Genomic DNA, 14,025 nt, shown 5'->3' with positions numbered 1-14,025 from the left:
TAGAGCCGGCGGCCCCGCGAGATCAGATGCCTTCACGCTGCATTCCTGCTGCAATCACACTCCCAATTTAGCCAGTCCCGGCAAGCCGGGGCTGTGGGACTGCACGTCCGCACACCACCGAGGAGAGGGCCCGAGGATGCTCTGGGGACCCTTGGATGAGGGCCTAGGTTGGCCCAGGGCAGCTGGGAGAGTACATGACAGGGGCCTGTGAATGTTATTGTTACTGTGTTATTAACACACTGTCACTGTACTAGGCATTTCATCTCTTTAGGGAGGATTGCACGGAACAGGGCAGAAAGCAACCTAAAAACCGGGAGTAGGAATGAAGGAGAAAAACGTGAACACCAGGTTCAAGGAAAAGCAGCTGGCCCAGGTCTTTGGCTAGATTTTAGACACTGAACCTGATTCCACAAGTCTTGACGGTCTTGTTTGTATTGGTGTTCTACTGTGTTCTGGGGAAGCCCCTACCCACTTCCACTCCAAGACCCTTGGATCTGAGTATTGACCAAGATTAAGTAAAAGTTAAAGTCGCTCAGTCGTGTCCGACTCTGCAACCCCACCGACTATACAGTCCCTGGAATTCTCCAGGCCAGAATATTGGAGTGGGTAGCCTTACCCTTCTCTAGGGGATCTTCCCAACCCAGGGATGGAACCCAGCTCTTCCTCAGCGCAGGCAGATTTTTTACCAAGCTGAGCCACAAGGGAAACCCAAGAATACTGGAGTGGGTATCCTATTTCTTCTCCAGCTGGTCTTCCCCACCCAGGAATCAAGCTGGGGTCTCCTGCCTTGCAGGCAGATTCTTTACCAGCTGAGTTAGACCAAGATTAAGGAAGAGATAAAAAGAAATTTGATCAAAATGCAGCCAGTGAAAACAACTAGTCCCTTTAGCTGCTGTCTAAGTAGTCTCACCCGCTGCCTGGATTTCTTCCTTTAGATCATAAGGCCACGGAGGACCAGTGATTACTTCTCATTCTCCAGGAGTGAGTGAGTGAAGTCGCTCAGTCGTGTCCAGCTCTTTGCGATGCCATGGACTGTAGCCTACCAGGCTCCTCCATCCATGGGATTTTCCAAGCAAGAATACTGGAGTGGATTGCCATTTCCTTCTCCAGAAGATCTTCCTGACCCAGGGATTGAACCCGGGTCTCCTGCATTGTAGGCAGACGCTTGACCGTCTGAGCCACCAGGGAAGGTTTTCTCTGGACACACTTGGAAATCAATGGAACACGACCTTCCAGAAGGTAGAGGTCAGCATTAGGGGTAAAGCGAGGGAAGGAAGGTGGTGGGAACCTCAAACGGATCACAAGGCTTGTTTCTCAGGAAGAGTCCAAATATTCAGTGGCTTGTGGGCCAGACACTTGTTATGGGTACTTCAGGAATAATTATGGCATTGGAGTGGGGCATAAGAGTAGATGAAGAATCTCTCTTTTACCTAAAGATTCCGGGGACATGATTAGGAGGAAAAGACCTGAGTGACTCAGTAGCTCCTTAATAACAGTAGCTATGCATTGTATTATAGACATTACACTTATTAATTTCATTCTGATAATAGTCTTCTGAGATGGGTACTATTATTACCCCTGTTTTACAGATGAGGAAACTGAGGCAGGAAACTGAGATAGTAGAGCTGAGATTCTTACCCAAGGGTTCTGCTGTCTGGGGTTCTGGTGTCTGGGTCAAGCTTTTCAGCACCATGCATTTCTTTCTTTTTTTTTTTTTTAAATTTTTATTTATTTTTGGCTGTGCTGGGTCTTCGTTGCTGCTTGGGCTTCTCTCTAGTTGTGGCAAGTCGGGGCCTCTCTAGTTGCAGTGTGCGGGCTTCTCATTGCAGTGGCTTCTGATTGTGGAGGACGGTATCTAGGGTGTGCAGCCTCAGTAGTTGCAGCTCCTGGACTCTAGAGCACAGGCTCAATAGTTGTGGTGCAGAGGCTGAGCTGCTCTGCAGCATGTGAGATCTTCTGGGATCAGGGATCGAACCTATGTCTCCTGCATTGGCAGGTGGATTCTTTACCATTGAACCACCAGGAAAGCCCAGCACCATGCATTTCTGTCTCTCCTTGAAGGAGAATGCCACTTTGTCTCACAAATGCTGATACCAAGAGTTATGTTTTGTGGCACAGAGGAAAGAACACATGGACTAACTACAAAACTGGAGTTTCAGCTGTTGCTGAGTCACCCTATTTTTGCAGCTCTCTTGAGCTGTAAAATGAAGAGGACTGGGTTAGGTTCTTTCCAACTCTGCACCACTTGTTGACAGAAAAGCTATGTGACATGCTGTCTCCTACCTTGAACTGGCATTTTTTTTTCGTCTCTCCTCTCCTTTTCTCATCTTTAGAGAGAGTCAGGCCCTCCATTCTAGAGGGAAGGGTCTGGGACTAGGAAGCAGGAATCCTTCAATTCATTCTGCCTTCACTTGGGAAGTGGGGGAGGTGTGCTCTCCAGCTACAGGAGCAGGAACTCAGGTAGTGTTTAGAGCTGCTAAGGCTCAGCCCTGCCCTCTAGCCTTCTTCTGGCTGCCAAGGCCTGGCAGAGCCATGGGTGGGTGGAGCTAAGGCACAAAGAATCAATCAGTGGAAGAAGCTCCTTGGACTTGGTGCTTTCCCTTGCTGTTATCCATCTAAACTGCAACCTGTAGGAGACAGGCATAGACTTCACCTTTCATAAAGCCATATTTTCTGGAAGAGATGGCCTGGGAACTTAAAAGAGATGATTTGGTCCATGGCTAGAAAGCCACGACTGATCAGGTTTAGGGACTCCAGGCACCTCTAGAATATTTTGTGAAATGACCTTGCCTTCATCATCAGGCACTCTGGCACTCAAGCCAGACACCAGTGGTGTGGTCATCTCATTTGCTATGGATGATTCATATCATCCATAAAACACTGACAAGGCAGTGTTTTCTCTGGAAATGGAGCTTTCCCTAGATGGTAGCACTGCTTTATATGTGATGAACGGCATCACTATATATCTCATGATGGGTCTGTTGGAGGGGTGGTAGAAGTGGAGACCCCTTCCCTCCCAGCCTGGTTTGTTGTGGATTTTTGGGCTGTGCCATGCAGCTTGTGGGATCTTAGTTTCCTGACCAGGGATTGAACCTGCGCCTCTGCAGTGAAAGCTCAGAGTCCTAACCACTGGACCACCAGGGAATTCCTCCCCTCTCCGCCCTGTCCCCAACCTGTTTTATTAGAGAGCTGCTCCTTGGCCGCATCTCTCTTCCTCTACCGTTGAATTAAGTGCTTCTTTTCTAACGGTGGGAGAGAGTTAAAGGTTTTACTTTGGAAAGTCATGTCCCATTTCTAGAAACTTTTCCGTGAGCTGAGGTGCCTTGTGCCGAACAAAAGCTTGTGAACTCTCATTCATGTCCATAGAGGTCACCTACCCGAGAAATCCAGTCTCTGCTGGGCCAGGTCATGGCAGCTGTCTCGAGCAGACACTTTGTCCCATGGATGGTGGAGGAATTTTGGTTCCTTTGCTTATTCATTCTAACATTCAGGTGGTGACTTTGACAAGAGCCTCTTTGACCAGGCAAGTTCCCAGCCTGGTCACTTGATTGGAGCCACACTATCTGAAATAACCTTTGGTGACCCCATTTCCCATCTAGTCCCTGTTTTGTGAGAGGTAGAAAGTTATATTTTCCCCCAGCGCTCAGCTATCTCATAGGGAGGGAGAGCAGTCAGTGAGAATTGATTCATGTTTACCATCAGTGTTCTCTTCCAATCCCCCCACCTTCTCACTACCCTCCTCTTTTGTTGCACTTGATCGAGTACACGCTTCATCTTCAAAATAAAAATTTATTCAATCTGTAACAAGAACATTGAATCTGCACATTTGCGCACAAGTTCACATTTAAAAACAGCGGAGCACATCAATAATAAAAAATCTATGATACAAGTGGAACATCCCAACCAGCAGGAAGATTAAGGAAGGAGATGAGACCACTCTTTATATTCTGCTTCAAATGCCTCAAAAAGGTCCCAGAGATTCCAGGGAGCACCTGCTTTATTTAATAAAACGTGAGCATAAAAGTTTGGGGTTGCCTGGGCAAAGGTTAACAGTCAGTGGGAGGGGCTTTGGGGACTTGTTTTCTACCTTTACAACAAGTCCTACAAAATAAAGTAGAAAGGAAAACAGAAAAGGCACCTTAAGCTATGCCAAGCAAACCAAATTCCAATAGAACATAAAAACCAAACAATTCCCTGTGAACTTACTGATGGGGAAACATTTCAGGGCCAGTTAGTTACCCAGCTTCCAGACTGAGTCATCAGCTTGAGTTAAGCCCCGGGTACAGGAGGCCACCACTAGTGCTGTGGGGACACAGATGGTGGCGCTAGTCACATACCTCCTGGGGCATATTCAAGCTGATGAGGGATGATTCCAGTTTAGAAATTCTGTCCCAGATCTCTGGGGCACTGAGAAAATGAGGCTGGTTCTCTTTTCACAGCAGGAGCCAGGCCCAGTCACCCTCCACTTCCAGGCTGGAAAAGTACAGAAGCATCTTGCAATAGCCCTCCATGGCATCCAGGGACCCCAAGCCCTGGAGAAGGGTGAGGAGTGTGGCAGCTGCCTGCTCTGGTGGCAGGCAAGTTTTCATTCTAATACGGCCCCTGGATGAGTTGAGGCAGCAAATACATTTATGCCTAATACATGCCTTGATTTTTTAGTTTGGAAGGGAAAACGAATCCAAGATGCTCTTAAGTTGGACTGGTGCTGAAAGAGCTAAGATTTCATCTCATCTACCATCAAAAAGCAAAACAAAATTGAAAAACAACACTAGCCATTCACCATTACAACCATCACTATAAGACCACACCATCACTGAGGAAAGACGACTGTTTCCATACAGCGTGTTGGATGGGAGTGCAGGACACAGATGGAAATCAGCTCCAGCTTGTCCCCACTTCCCCATGAGGGCTGACCACAAGGGCCTTGCTCTGTGTGAGGATGGCCAGAGCGGAGTGCCTGGAGGGGGAGACTGAGCGGCCATCAAGATGATGCTCGTTTTAATACAATGTAAACAAAGTATCCACAGACAGTTGCTCAAAAAAGCCAAAGAATGGCTTTATTTTAAAAATTGAAAATGCCCTTGAAAATGACCCTTTTTGCATAATGCTTTCTTTGAGAGAGAACTCCCACCAAAAAAAAAAAAAAGAAAGAAAGAAAATCTTTACCAAACATGGCTAGATCACTTCAGAACTGAAATCCTCAGCTGGAAAAAATGAAGATTCCTGTGAGCTGCTCCTCTCAGCAACTTCAAGTCTATCTGACAGCATCTGTCTGGGGCCTTTTAGCAAGAGGGGGGACCCCAGAGCCTGGGTGGTCATCCTCAGACTGTCCTTGGGGCTCTTGGTAGTTCCCAAAACAAGAAAGAGGAAATGCCAGCTGGGAAACAGGTACAGAATCAGGAGAATGCTAGATAAAGAGCCTGAAATGTTAGCAATGATCCCAGACACTCGGGATCTGAAAGGCCATCCAAATGAGGTGAGATGAGGATGACTACAGTACAGTCCTATGTCTGCTAGAGCACACACCATGCCTAAGTTGTTTCTAAAATCAAAAAGGGGGGGGCTTCTCCTTCCTGCTGACCAGAGAGCCATCCAGATTACAGCTCACAATCTGTGTGCCCTGGGGCTTTCACCCCATGCACCAGTGTGACTTTTTACACACACACACACACAATCACACAGCTCTCCAGAATAAATTCTGAGTCAGGCTGTGGTAGTTTTCAAAGAGAACAAGAGGCCCTGGCGAGAGGTCAGAACTTCTCCTACTCGTCCGTCAGTCGGCCAGACCTGCTGCTCTGGGTCTGGGTTCTCCATGAACAGAAAAGGGAAACAGGTCACCCAAGATTATCAGACTGTTTGAAGAGAATACAGTTTGGAAAGCTGTTGATAGGCTATCATGGACTTCCCCTGGACAGAACTCAGCTACGTAAATAGCACAAGAACACTCAGTTGTGGGAGTCTGAGGGCTGGCAAAACCCCGTGGCATGCTTGCATTACAGACCTCATGGGGAGAATGTTTCTTTAGGCAGGTAAATTAAATGATTAAAAATATATAATAATAATTTTTTTAAAAAGGCAAAGCAAGACCCTTTTTTTCTTCACAGCGTTTGAGGGTTTCCCCCCCACCCCCCGCATCTTTGTTGCTAGTTTAATGCAGTGAGCGTGAGCATTAAACACCACGGCAAGAACAGTGCAATACTGTCAACCCCCAGGTGTGTACTTCTTAGTATGAGGGATGTCACCATCTCAGGGGATTCACCGAGTGGACATTACTCTCTTTACCTCCCTGCCAAGCCGCCTCTTCCCAACCCTGCACAGTTTCCTGTCCTTTCCCCATCATCTTGGTGATGGAACTGCCTCAACCAGACAGGGCAGTGCCAGTGGGTGAGCCCTGGAAATTCATAACCCTGTCTTGCAAGTCTCCTCACACTGGAACATGCCGCCTAGCAGAACACTTTACAACACATGAAATATCCAGGAGTCACAAAACTGTGTAGATGATACATCTGAACATTGAAGAAACTATTTAGGAACAGCACAGGTACCTATCATTACTACACCTTAAAAAACACTTAGAACAGGAGGTTTCTAATTGGCCTCCTGGCAGGGACAGCAGACCCAACCATGGCCCCCTCATGGCAACTGGATTCACAGCTCATCTTGAGCACCTCGGAGTGGCCTCAGTCCACCTCTGCTGCCTCCTTCGGGTCACCCTGTCCTCACCAAGCTCTGGCCTCTGACATCACATTCACAGCCTGTGACTCTGTCTTCTCTCAGTGCTGTGATGAATCCCAAACCTAAACCTCAGCTCTGTGCTTGGTCTGTCTCTCAGTGATGTGGCCCTCGACCAAAGCACACAGGAAGCCAATCTTTAGACCTCTTTGGTTCTGAGGAGCTGCAGAGGGCGTTCCTTCCGGGCTAAACATGTGTTCTCTAAGAAGCTGAAATAGGGTATTTACGGCAGGTGCTCCTGCGTTAAGGACCTCCACAATAGCAGCAAAGCAACAACATCCTAAATGTGGTCATTAGGGGCGCCTGCCCTTGCCGAGGCCTCCCTGTGGCCCTTCAGCCCAATCCATTAGGGACTTCTGACCTGGGCAGCAGTAACACTCACATATGCTCTCCGGCTCTGATTCAGCCACTGGCAGACAACGTTCTGGGATTTCAGTCTCAAAGAGGCATCAGCCTTCAGTCACACCGCAATCTAATTGAGAGCCTTTGGGGGTTTCTCTGAGGAGGAAGTTACTAACGCATAATTTGGCAGGAGCTGGTGATTAGAAGTCTCCATTTAAATTACACCACTGTCCATATATACTCTGCAGATTCCTACCAACACCCATGAGTTTTATTTCTGTGGTATCTGAAGGTCTTCCAGTTGCAGCTTTACTCCTTCTTAAAATAGATAAATCAAAAAGACCCTATAACATTAACAACAAAACAATGTAAGAAAGTGACGCCATTATGTACATAAATACTGTATATAAACTAGAGAAATGACAAATCTTCCAGGAAGAGAAAAAAAGAAAACTTACGTCAAGTGTTAACAGTGATAATATTAAAAAGAAAAAGTTTGCATTCGATGGAGGTTATACATAGGTCATGTAACAATTCAAATATCTATGAAATTTAAAAAAATTAGGCAGCGTTGGGAGAAACAGCATGAGGGAGGGAAATAAATTGGAAAAAGTATGGCCATAAAACTCAAAAGGCCCACAGAATTATTCAAGTAACAAGAGGGTTAAAACCCTGCATCTGTACTCATTTTAGACAAACACACTTTCCGTTGCTGTTTTTCAAACTTGTCCCTATCCTGTTTTCATGTTTTCTCATTGGGAGGATGCTGTAGAGCACATTTCTGGGGGATGGGGGGAAGAGGGGGTGGGGAAGAAATGGTAGGATGACCACCTTAGTAGAGACCATCCACCCGGAAGATACTGGGCGTGACCACCTCTCCACCCCCAATTTCACCTCCTCCTATTCGGCTTCCCTCTACAGAGGACCTCTTGGATTTCATTTGGAGGTCATTTTAAATTTAATAAAATTATTTGCTTGATAGGTTTACAAAGCCAGCCGTTATCATGCCTTTTTATAATGATATACTCTGGAGACCAGAAGAGATGAATTCTGGAAGACCCTCTTTGAAAGCAAAGCAGAGTTTGCCCACCTCGGGAACTCCCATCAGGCTGGGCTGAGAACACGCTGACGTCAGGCTGCCCCCTTCAGCAAATCTGAATCCAATGCATCAGGTCTGGAGACCAAACCCTCATCACACAGGCCTAAGGCAGCACTTCCAATTTCCAGCTTCATCCCCACCCTCCCCATCTGCTTCCTTCCTCAATCAAGCCAGCAGGCCTTTCCTCCGAGGGCAAAATGAGGAGCAGGTGGCAGCTGATTGAAAAACAGCACGTTGCCTTGGATAAAGGTGTTCTTTGAAAATGAGTATTTTTTTGAGGTTCGAATTTTCAAAAAAAAAATTTTTTTTGACAAAATGGTCTTGCCGTCCAAATCAAACTCTCTCTCTCACACACACACATGGGGTAGGGGTGGGGAACAAACCCTGCATGCGCCAGGAACAGTAAAATGACCAAAATATTATAAAATTAACCAATAAAGTGCATGGTTCCTTACGTATTACACCTGCCCCTTTTACAAACATTTCTTTCAGAAAGTCACGTGTACAGGCTCAGAATCACATGGTATTATAGAAGGGGTTGGTTGTCCGTTTTTTATCGTTCGCTTTCCTCAGTCTCCTAAGAGGGTGAGTTCTGCCGTGCTGCTGTCGGGGCGCCACAGCCAGCCCTGGGGCTGGGCTGGCGTCCTGCAGTCCCTGGGTCGGTACCGAAGGAAGGCCTCCTTCCGAACTAGTCAATTCAGGCCCTGCCCTGGGGAGGAAGCACTGCTCACTGTAACCACACTCTTTGGCGTACTGCACCAGGGGCCTCTGCACTGGCCTGCTCTGCGCGACACACCCTCTGGTTCTGAGTTGCTCTATGAAATGCTTGGTGGGCTCTCGGTTCTGGGCGGTGTCTGGGTTCTCTGGGGGCTCCTGGGCCTCCATGCCCGAGTCTGTTCTGAGGAAGGGCTGAAGCAGTTTGAGATGAGGGGACTCAGAGGAGACGGGGACGGGCTCCCTCTCTGGTGAACAGTCTTTACAGAGGTCCAAGTAACCTAACTTGGCGAGGGAAGCTGAACGCCTCATTTGGGGTGGCTTGGGGGGCCCTACCTGGGAAGTCGCTCGGGACTCGATTTCTTTAGCGCGTCCCTTCCCCACCCTGGGGCTCTGACTGAGGCTCTCTATGCTGTCTGTACTGGAGCTGTGTGGGAGTTGATGGGCTACAAGTGTTGGGTCCAGTTTTGCCGGTTGCTCCCCGGTATTATCACCCAGTTGGCTGATTAAATGCAGGTCTTCGCTACTGAACTGGGAGCCCTGGTATGGCACTTCACCACCCCTGGAGAGGGGGCCCTCCTGACTTTCCTCCCAGCTGCCCTGCTCCATGGAGGGCAGGCTGTCTGTGGTGCTGCTCTGCCCCGTGAAGCCTTCCAGGTGAACCACCGTCTGGGGGCGCAGCTGATCGGGGCTGGCGCCACACGGCTGGGTCGTGGGACTGACATCGGGCGCGGCTGGGCTGCTCAGGGTGGGGGGCAGGTCGGCTGGCCTGCTGTGCTGGGGAGAGGAAGAATGAGGCGGAGGTAGCACTCTGGGGCGCAGAGGAGCCTGGTCGGGGCTCAGTGTCCGGTTCAGATTTTCATCCAGAGCACAGAGGACAGTGAGGGCCTCTTCCACCTTCACAGTCCTCAGTCCCTGCGCCCCACTCTTCTCACTGCTGGCTCTTTCCCGCCCTGGCCTGGGATCAGGTGATGGCGCTGTGCAGGTGTATTCAATGATTTCTATCTTCTTGGGAAAGGGAGCAGGGTCTGCTGGTGTCTCGGGCCCCTGGCCTGAGACCACAGCCCTCGGCTCCCGCAGGACGCCTTCGTGCTGTGGGCCATCCTGAGGTGCTGGCATTGGGTGAGACTCCCGCAGCGCAGGGGCCGGGACGATGGCAAGCTGCTCAGGACGCGGTAAAGAGCCAGCCTCAGGCCCACCGCATCGCCCTTGGGCCCTGCTAGTCTCTGGCTCTTTGGGGACACATGACAGTTCTGGGGCGGCTTCGTCACTCTTCCCTCTCACTGCCGGGTCTGCCACCAGAGAGTCGCTCCTGGAATTCTTGCGGGAGGACAGGGAGGACGGGGAGGGCCCCGCGGGGGCAGCGCCGTGGTGCTCCTGCTCTTGCCGCAGGCGCTCCTCGAACTCCAAGGTGGCTCGCCTCACGGACCCCGGGCACCACTTGGCACCCGGGGGCATCCCGGGGCCCCAGGGCTCTTGCTCCCCCTCCGCTGGTTCTTCTTCTTCCACCTCTGCAGTGGAGTGTGCCCCTGGGCACCCCTCGGGGTGCCCCTTCCCTGAGTCCTTGGCTGGTTCAGGCTGGGCTGAGCAGGAACCTTCACTCTGCTCCAGGTTCCCAGGCCTGCTCATGGCAGCCTGGGCCCTCTCCAGGGGCAGCTCGTGGGCGATGTGCTTCTTTGGTGTGTGGCATGGGTTGGACAGCACGTCTCCTTTCACCTGAATCTGTCCGGCTCCTTGACTGATGGATTCAATCTCAGTGACGATTTCTTTGACTGACATCGCATTTTCTGAGTGCGGCTGCATGAAGATGTCTGGGCTGACCTGTTCTGAGATTGCCTGAGAAGAGGAAACAGTGAGGAGGTTACTGGAGTAAACTGGAGTCTGATTGAAAGAGCCAGGCTGTTTGCTCACTAGGTTCTGATCCAGGAGAACCTTCTGGTTCTGAGGACACAAATCACAGGGTGCCTGGAACTGTCCTCTGCCTGGGGTTACACTCTATTTCATGGTACAAGAAAAGAACAGATTCATCAAAGGCAGAGATACAAAATTAGTCATGCATGTCACTGTCTATTAAACTTTTGTTCTCTTTGCTCTAATAGGATTCTGTTCCAATAGCTTGCTCCAAGAGTAAACAGTAAGTAGCCCTGGAGGCTCCTATAATCCTTATTTTCTGAAGACCCTGAGCCTTCTAGATTCAGGCCATCCTGGGGTAGACGAAACTTTTCCTCTCTAGCCTATCAACTTCTGGCCTAACCTGGTTCCAGGGGAAGAGTTCCACTGAAGGGCTCAGTGGCCGCCTTAAATATGCCCAGAGTCCGAGGGAGATGGATGTCTCACTTGGAGTCTCACTGCTCTCTTCTGTCCTCTGTCTTGCCAGCTCTCATCCACTCCTCCCCCTGCTTCTCCCAGTGGCCGCGTCCCAGCACGTGAGCACAATGCCTATGTTTCATGGGGCTCCCTCTGTGGCTGATGCAGATACAGGCCTGAGCAAACTGGGAAACTATGACTCTGACATTTTACTGTTCCACCAGTTACAAGTCCCGAGATGGGTTTAGAACAAAGCAAAGAAAACTGGCCAATGCGAAATCAAGCCCTACTGTAAAACACTTAAGAATCTGAGAATTCAGAGATGGCCCTTGGACATCTCTTAAAGCAACATCATTCTCAGCCTCAATCTACTTTGGCAGCATTTTTGTAAATTTTCAAAGTTCAATATTTCCCTAGGAATTGTTCTGGTCTTTCTCCTTCAAAAGAGTCAGAGCTAGTACAGACTAGCAAGGTCAGTTATGCCTTTGGGAGAAATGTGCTGGGACATCAGGCAGAGGCCAACTTGCCAAGGCTGGGAGAGAAGCCACAGTGGGCCCAGTGTGGTGCAAGGCTATGGACAGACTGCTCATATGACCAGCGACTTTGCAGAAAAGCTATTTCTGTCAGAGCCGCTGCATCCATTAGTCCAAAGGGGAGCTTGGGCATTCTGGTCTCCCAGTAGAAATAAAAGAGAGGCATAACTGAGCGAGAAGAGAAGACAGAAGCAGAGGCAACAACTGCCCTGGGTTGGTTAAGAAGAGAGAAGACAGATGAGGAGTGCACGAGGTGGTAAATTTAAGTAGGCGGACATCAGGAGATGTCAAGAGTTCAGTCGGCTCCACTGAAATCATTAAAGGACTTCATTTATGTTAAAGCAAGTTGATCACCATTTACTTCCCATTATCAATCTAAGATACCGTTGGTTTTAAAATACCACCCAATTTCAAAAGTCAAAATGAGAATAATAATTAATGTGAGTCTTAGAACTGCTGATACATAGTAACTGTTCCCCTGGTCTGAGATGGCTCACAGGAACTCATGAGAATTCATGAGCCACTGAGAAGAATCTTGGGATTCTGTCTGCTCTTAAATTATTTCCTCAAACCATCTCTCAATTCTCGAATACCACAGGGTGGCAAGATGAGGAACAATTCAGACACATTTTCAATAGCAAGAACTCATCATGGGAATTAGCTGCTACTCCAACCACTATTAACATATGTCCAGTCTTTGAATTTCCTGAGGCAGAAAGAATTTCCCCAAACGAATCCATCCTCTCAGAGAGACGGGTCTCACTCAGGCAGCAGGTGAGTCCCTGGCACCTCCCTGCTGGTTGAGATTTGATCGGAACTGCAGAGGCCCAGGAGGGACCTCTCCTTGTTTTGGGAGGACATGCATTTTGGCTAATTCCTTCTTCCCTCATCCCCTTTCAGAAATGCTTCCAATGACACCAAAAGCCTAGAAAGATAAATTCCTCGAAATGCCACTGATTTTAAAAATATGACTATATTTAAACCCTAAGTTTTCCCAGAAATTCCTAGCCAGACTGTCTCTCCCATATCGCCTTCTTCAGTCTTTATCAACATCAAAAATAGACTGAACAGAGCAGAATCCCAAATATTTGTCTTCACAGAGAACATCAGTAGGGACAGAACCATAGAGAGAGTCTTTACCTTTGACTGCTCCTCATCTACTGAAGACTCCTCGGATGCGTGGGGAGTATTACTCAACGAGCTGCTTCTCTGGTCATCAGTGGTCGCTTCGGAAGGGGCTGCTTCCACCATTGACAGTCGACAGCTTTCGCTCCTTCCTCCACCCACTTCCTCCATCCTTGAATGAGAAAAAGATCGGGACCGGGTTTCTTGGGAAAGCTCTACAAACTTCTCTAGCGCGCTGAAAAAGTCAATGCGATCTCCACTGAAATCTGAGCCTGCGGCCTGGCAGCTGGGCTGGGGGCTTGGTGACTCGGGATCCGGAGACATGGGCAGATCTTTCAGGCGGGATGTCAGCTCTTCCATGGGCAGCAGGTGGACGTTCATGTCTGCTTTCAGCGCATCCGTCTCCAGATCTTCCACGGTTAAGTCTGGGAACTTGTGGGCCATTTCTGGGTCCTGTCCAGGTTGGATTAAGGCTTTGGATGCATGGCAGTTGTCAAGAGGGAATTTCGGTTCGTTGAGACAACACCCTGATGAGCATCCATTGATGTCATTTAGGTTTAATTCATCTTCAATCTGTCCGGCATGAAATTCCCGAGAAGTAAACTCCAAGCAGATCATTCTTTCTTTGGTGCACAGGCCTTTCTGATTCTCATCCTGCGGGACCACGTGTTCCACAAAGACGGGAGGGATGGGCGGGTGGCTCTCCATGGTCTTCACCTCAGCAATCTGGTCTGCTGAGGTGGTGATCTCCTTTTTGTTGAGTTCCAGTCCTGGTTTGCAGATGGGTTCGTGGTGGTCCGAGAGGTCACTATCTGAATGCGATCTCCAGAGTTTGTTGTGCCGCTGTTTGCTGTGGAGGACACACATAGGAAATGCCTTACTCTGACTTGTGGAAGCAATCAATACCCTCCTAGGAAACTGCTCCCACAGAAACGTAAATCTTATCCTGCAAGATGCTCTGTTAATGCCCAGCAGGAGTAGGCGATCAACAATTGAAAAGAAGCTCAATGTCACTAATAGCAAACAACATAAACAAAGCAAAACAACAACAAAAACAAACGAATATGAGAGCTGACTTTTTACGATTGGACTTACAAGAGCTGAGATGGTTGTTAACAGTCAGTGTTGATGATGGTTTGGCCAAACTAGCACTCTCATGATACAGGGTTGGTA

General features: G+C 48.8%; 1 protein-coding gene across 5 annotated transcripts in view; it reads right to left on the bottom strand.

Moving 5' to 3' along the window:
- Positions 1–3,775: 3,775 nt before the first annotated feature.
- SSH2 (slingshot protein phosphatase 2) overlaps positions 3,776–14,025 on the bottom strand; it is a 229,450-nt gene continuing 219,200 nt past the window's right edge. For all 5 annotated transcript variants that reach the window (XM_065908717.1, XM_065908718.1, XM_065908721.1 and 2 more), the window contains 2 exons: positions 12,868–13,702; positions 3,776–10,723 (listed from right to left, as the gene is read on the bottom strand). In XM_065908717.1, coding sequence (XP_065764789.1) covers positions 8,690–10,723; positions 12,868–13,702 — 2,869 coding nt within the window. In that variant the 3' untranslated portion in view covers positions 3,776–8,689. The remainder of the gene's footprint in view (positions 10,724–12,867; positions 13,703–14,025) is intronic.

The sequence above is a fragment of the Muntiacus reevesi genome, chromosome 18 (genome assembly GCF_963930625.1).
Source record: "Muntiacus reevesi chromosome 18, mMunRee1.1, whole genome shotgun sequence".
In the NCBI taxonomy this organism is placed as follows: Eukaryota; Metazoa; Chordata; class Mammalia; order Artiodactyla; family Cervidae; genus Muntiacus; species Muntiacus reevesi.
The sequence above is the reverse complement of the archived record's forward strand: the minus strand, read 5'-3'. Positions and strand labels throughout refer to the sequence as shown.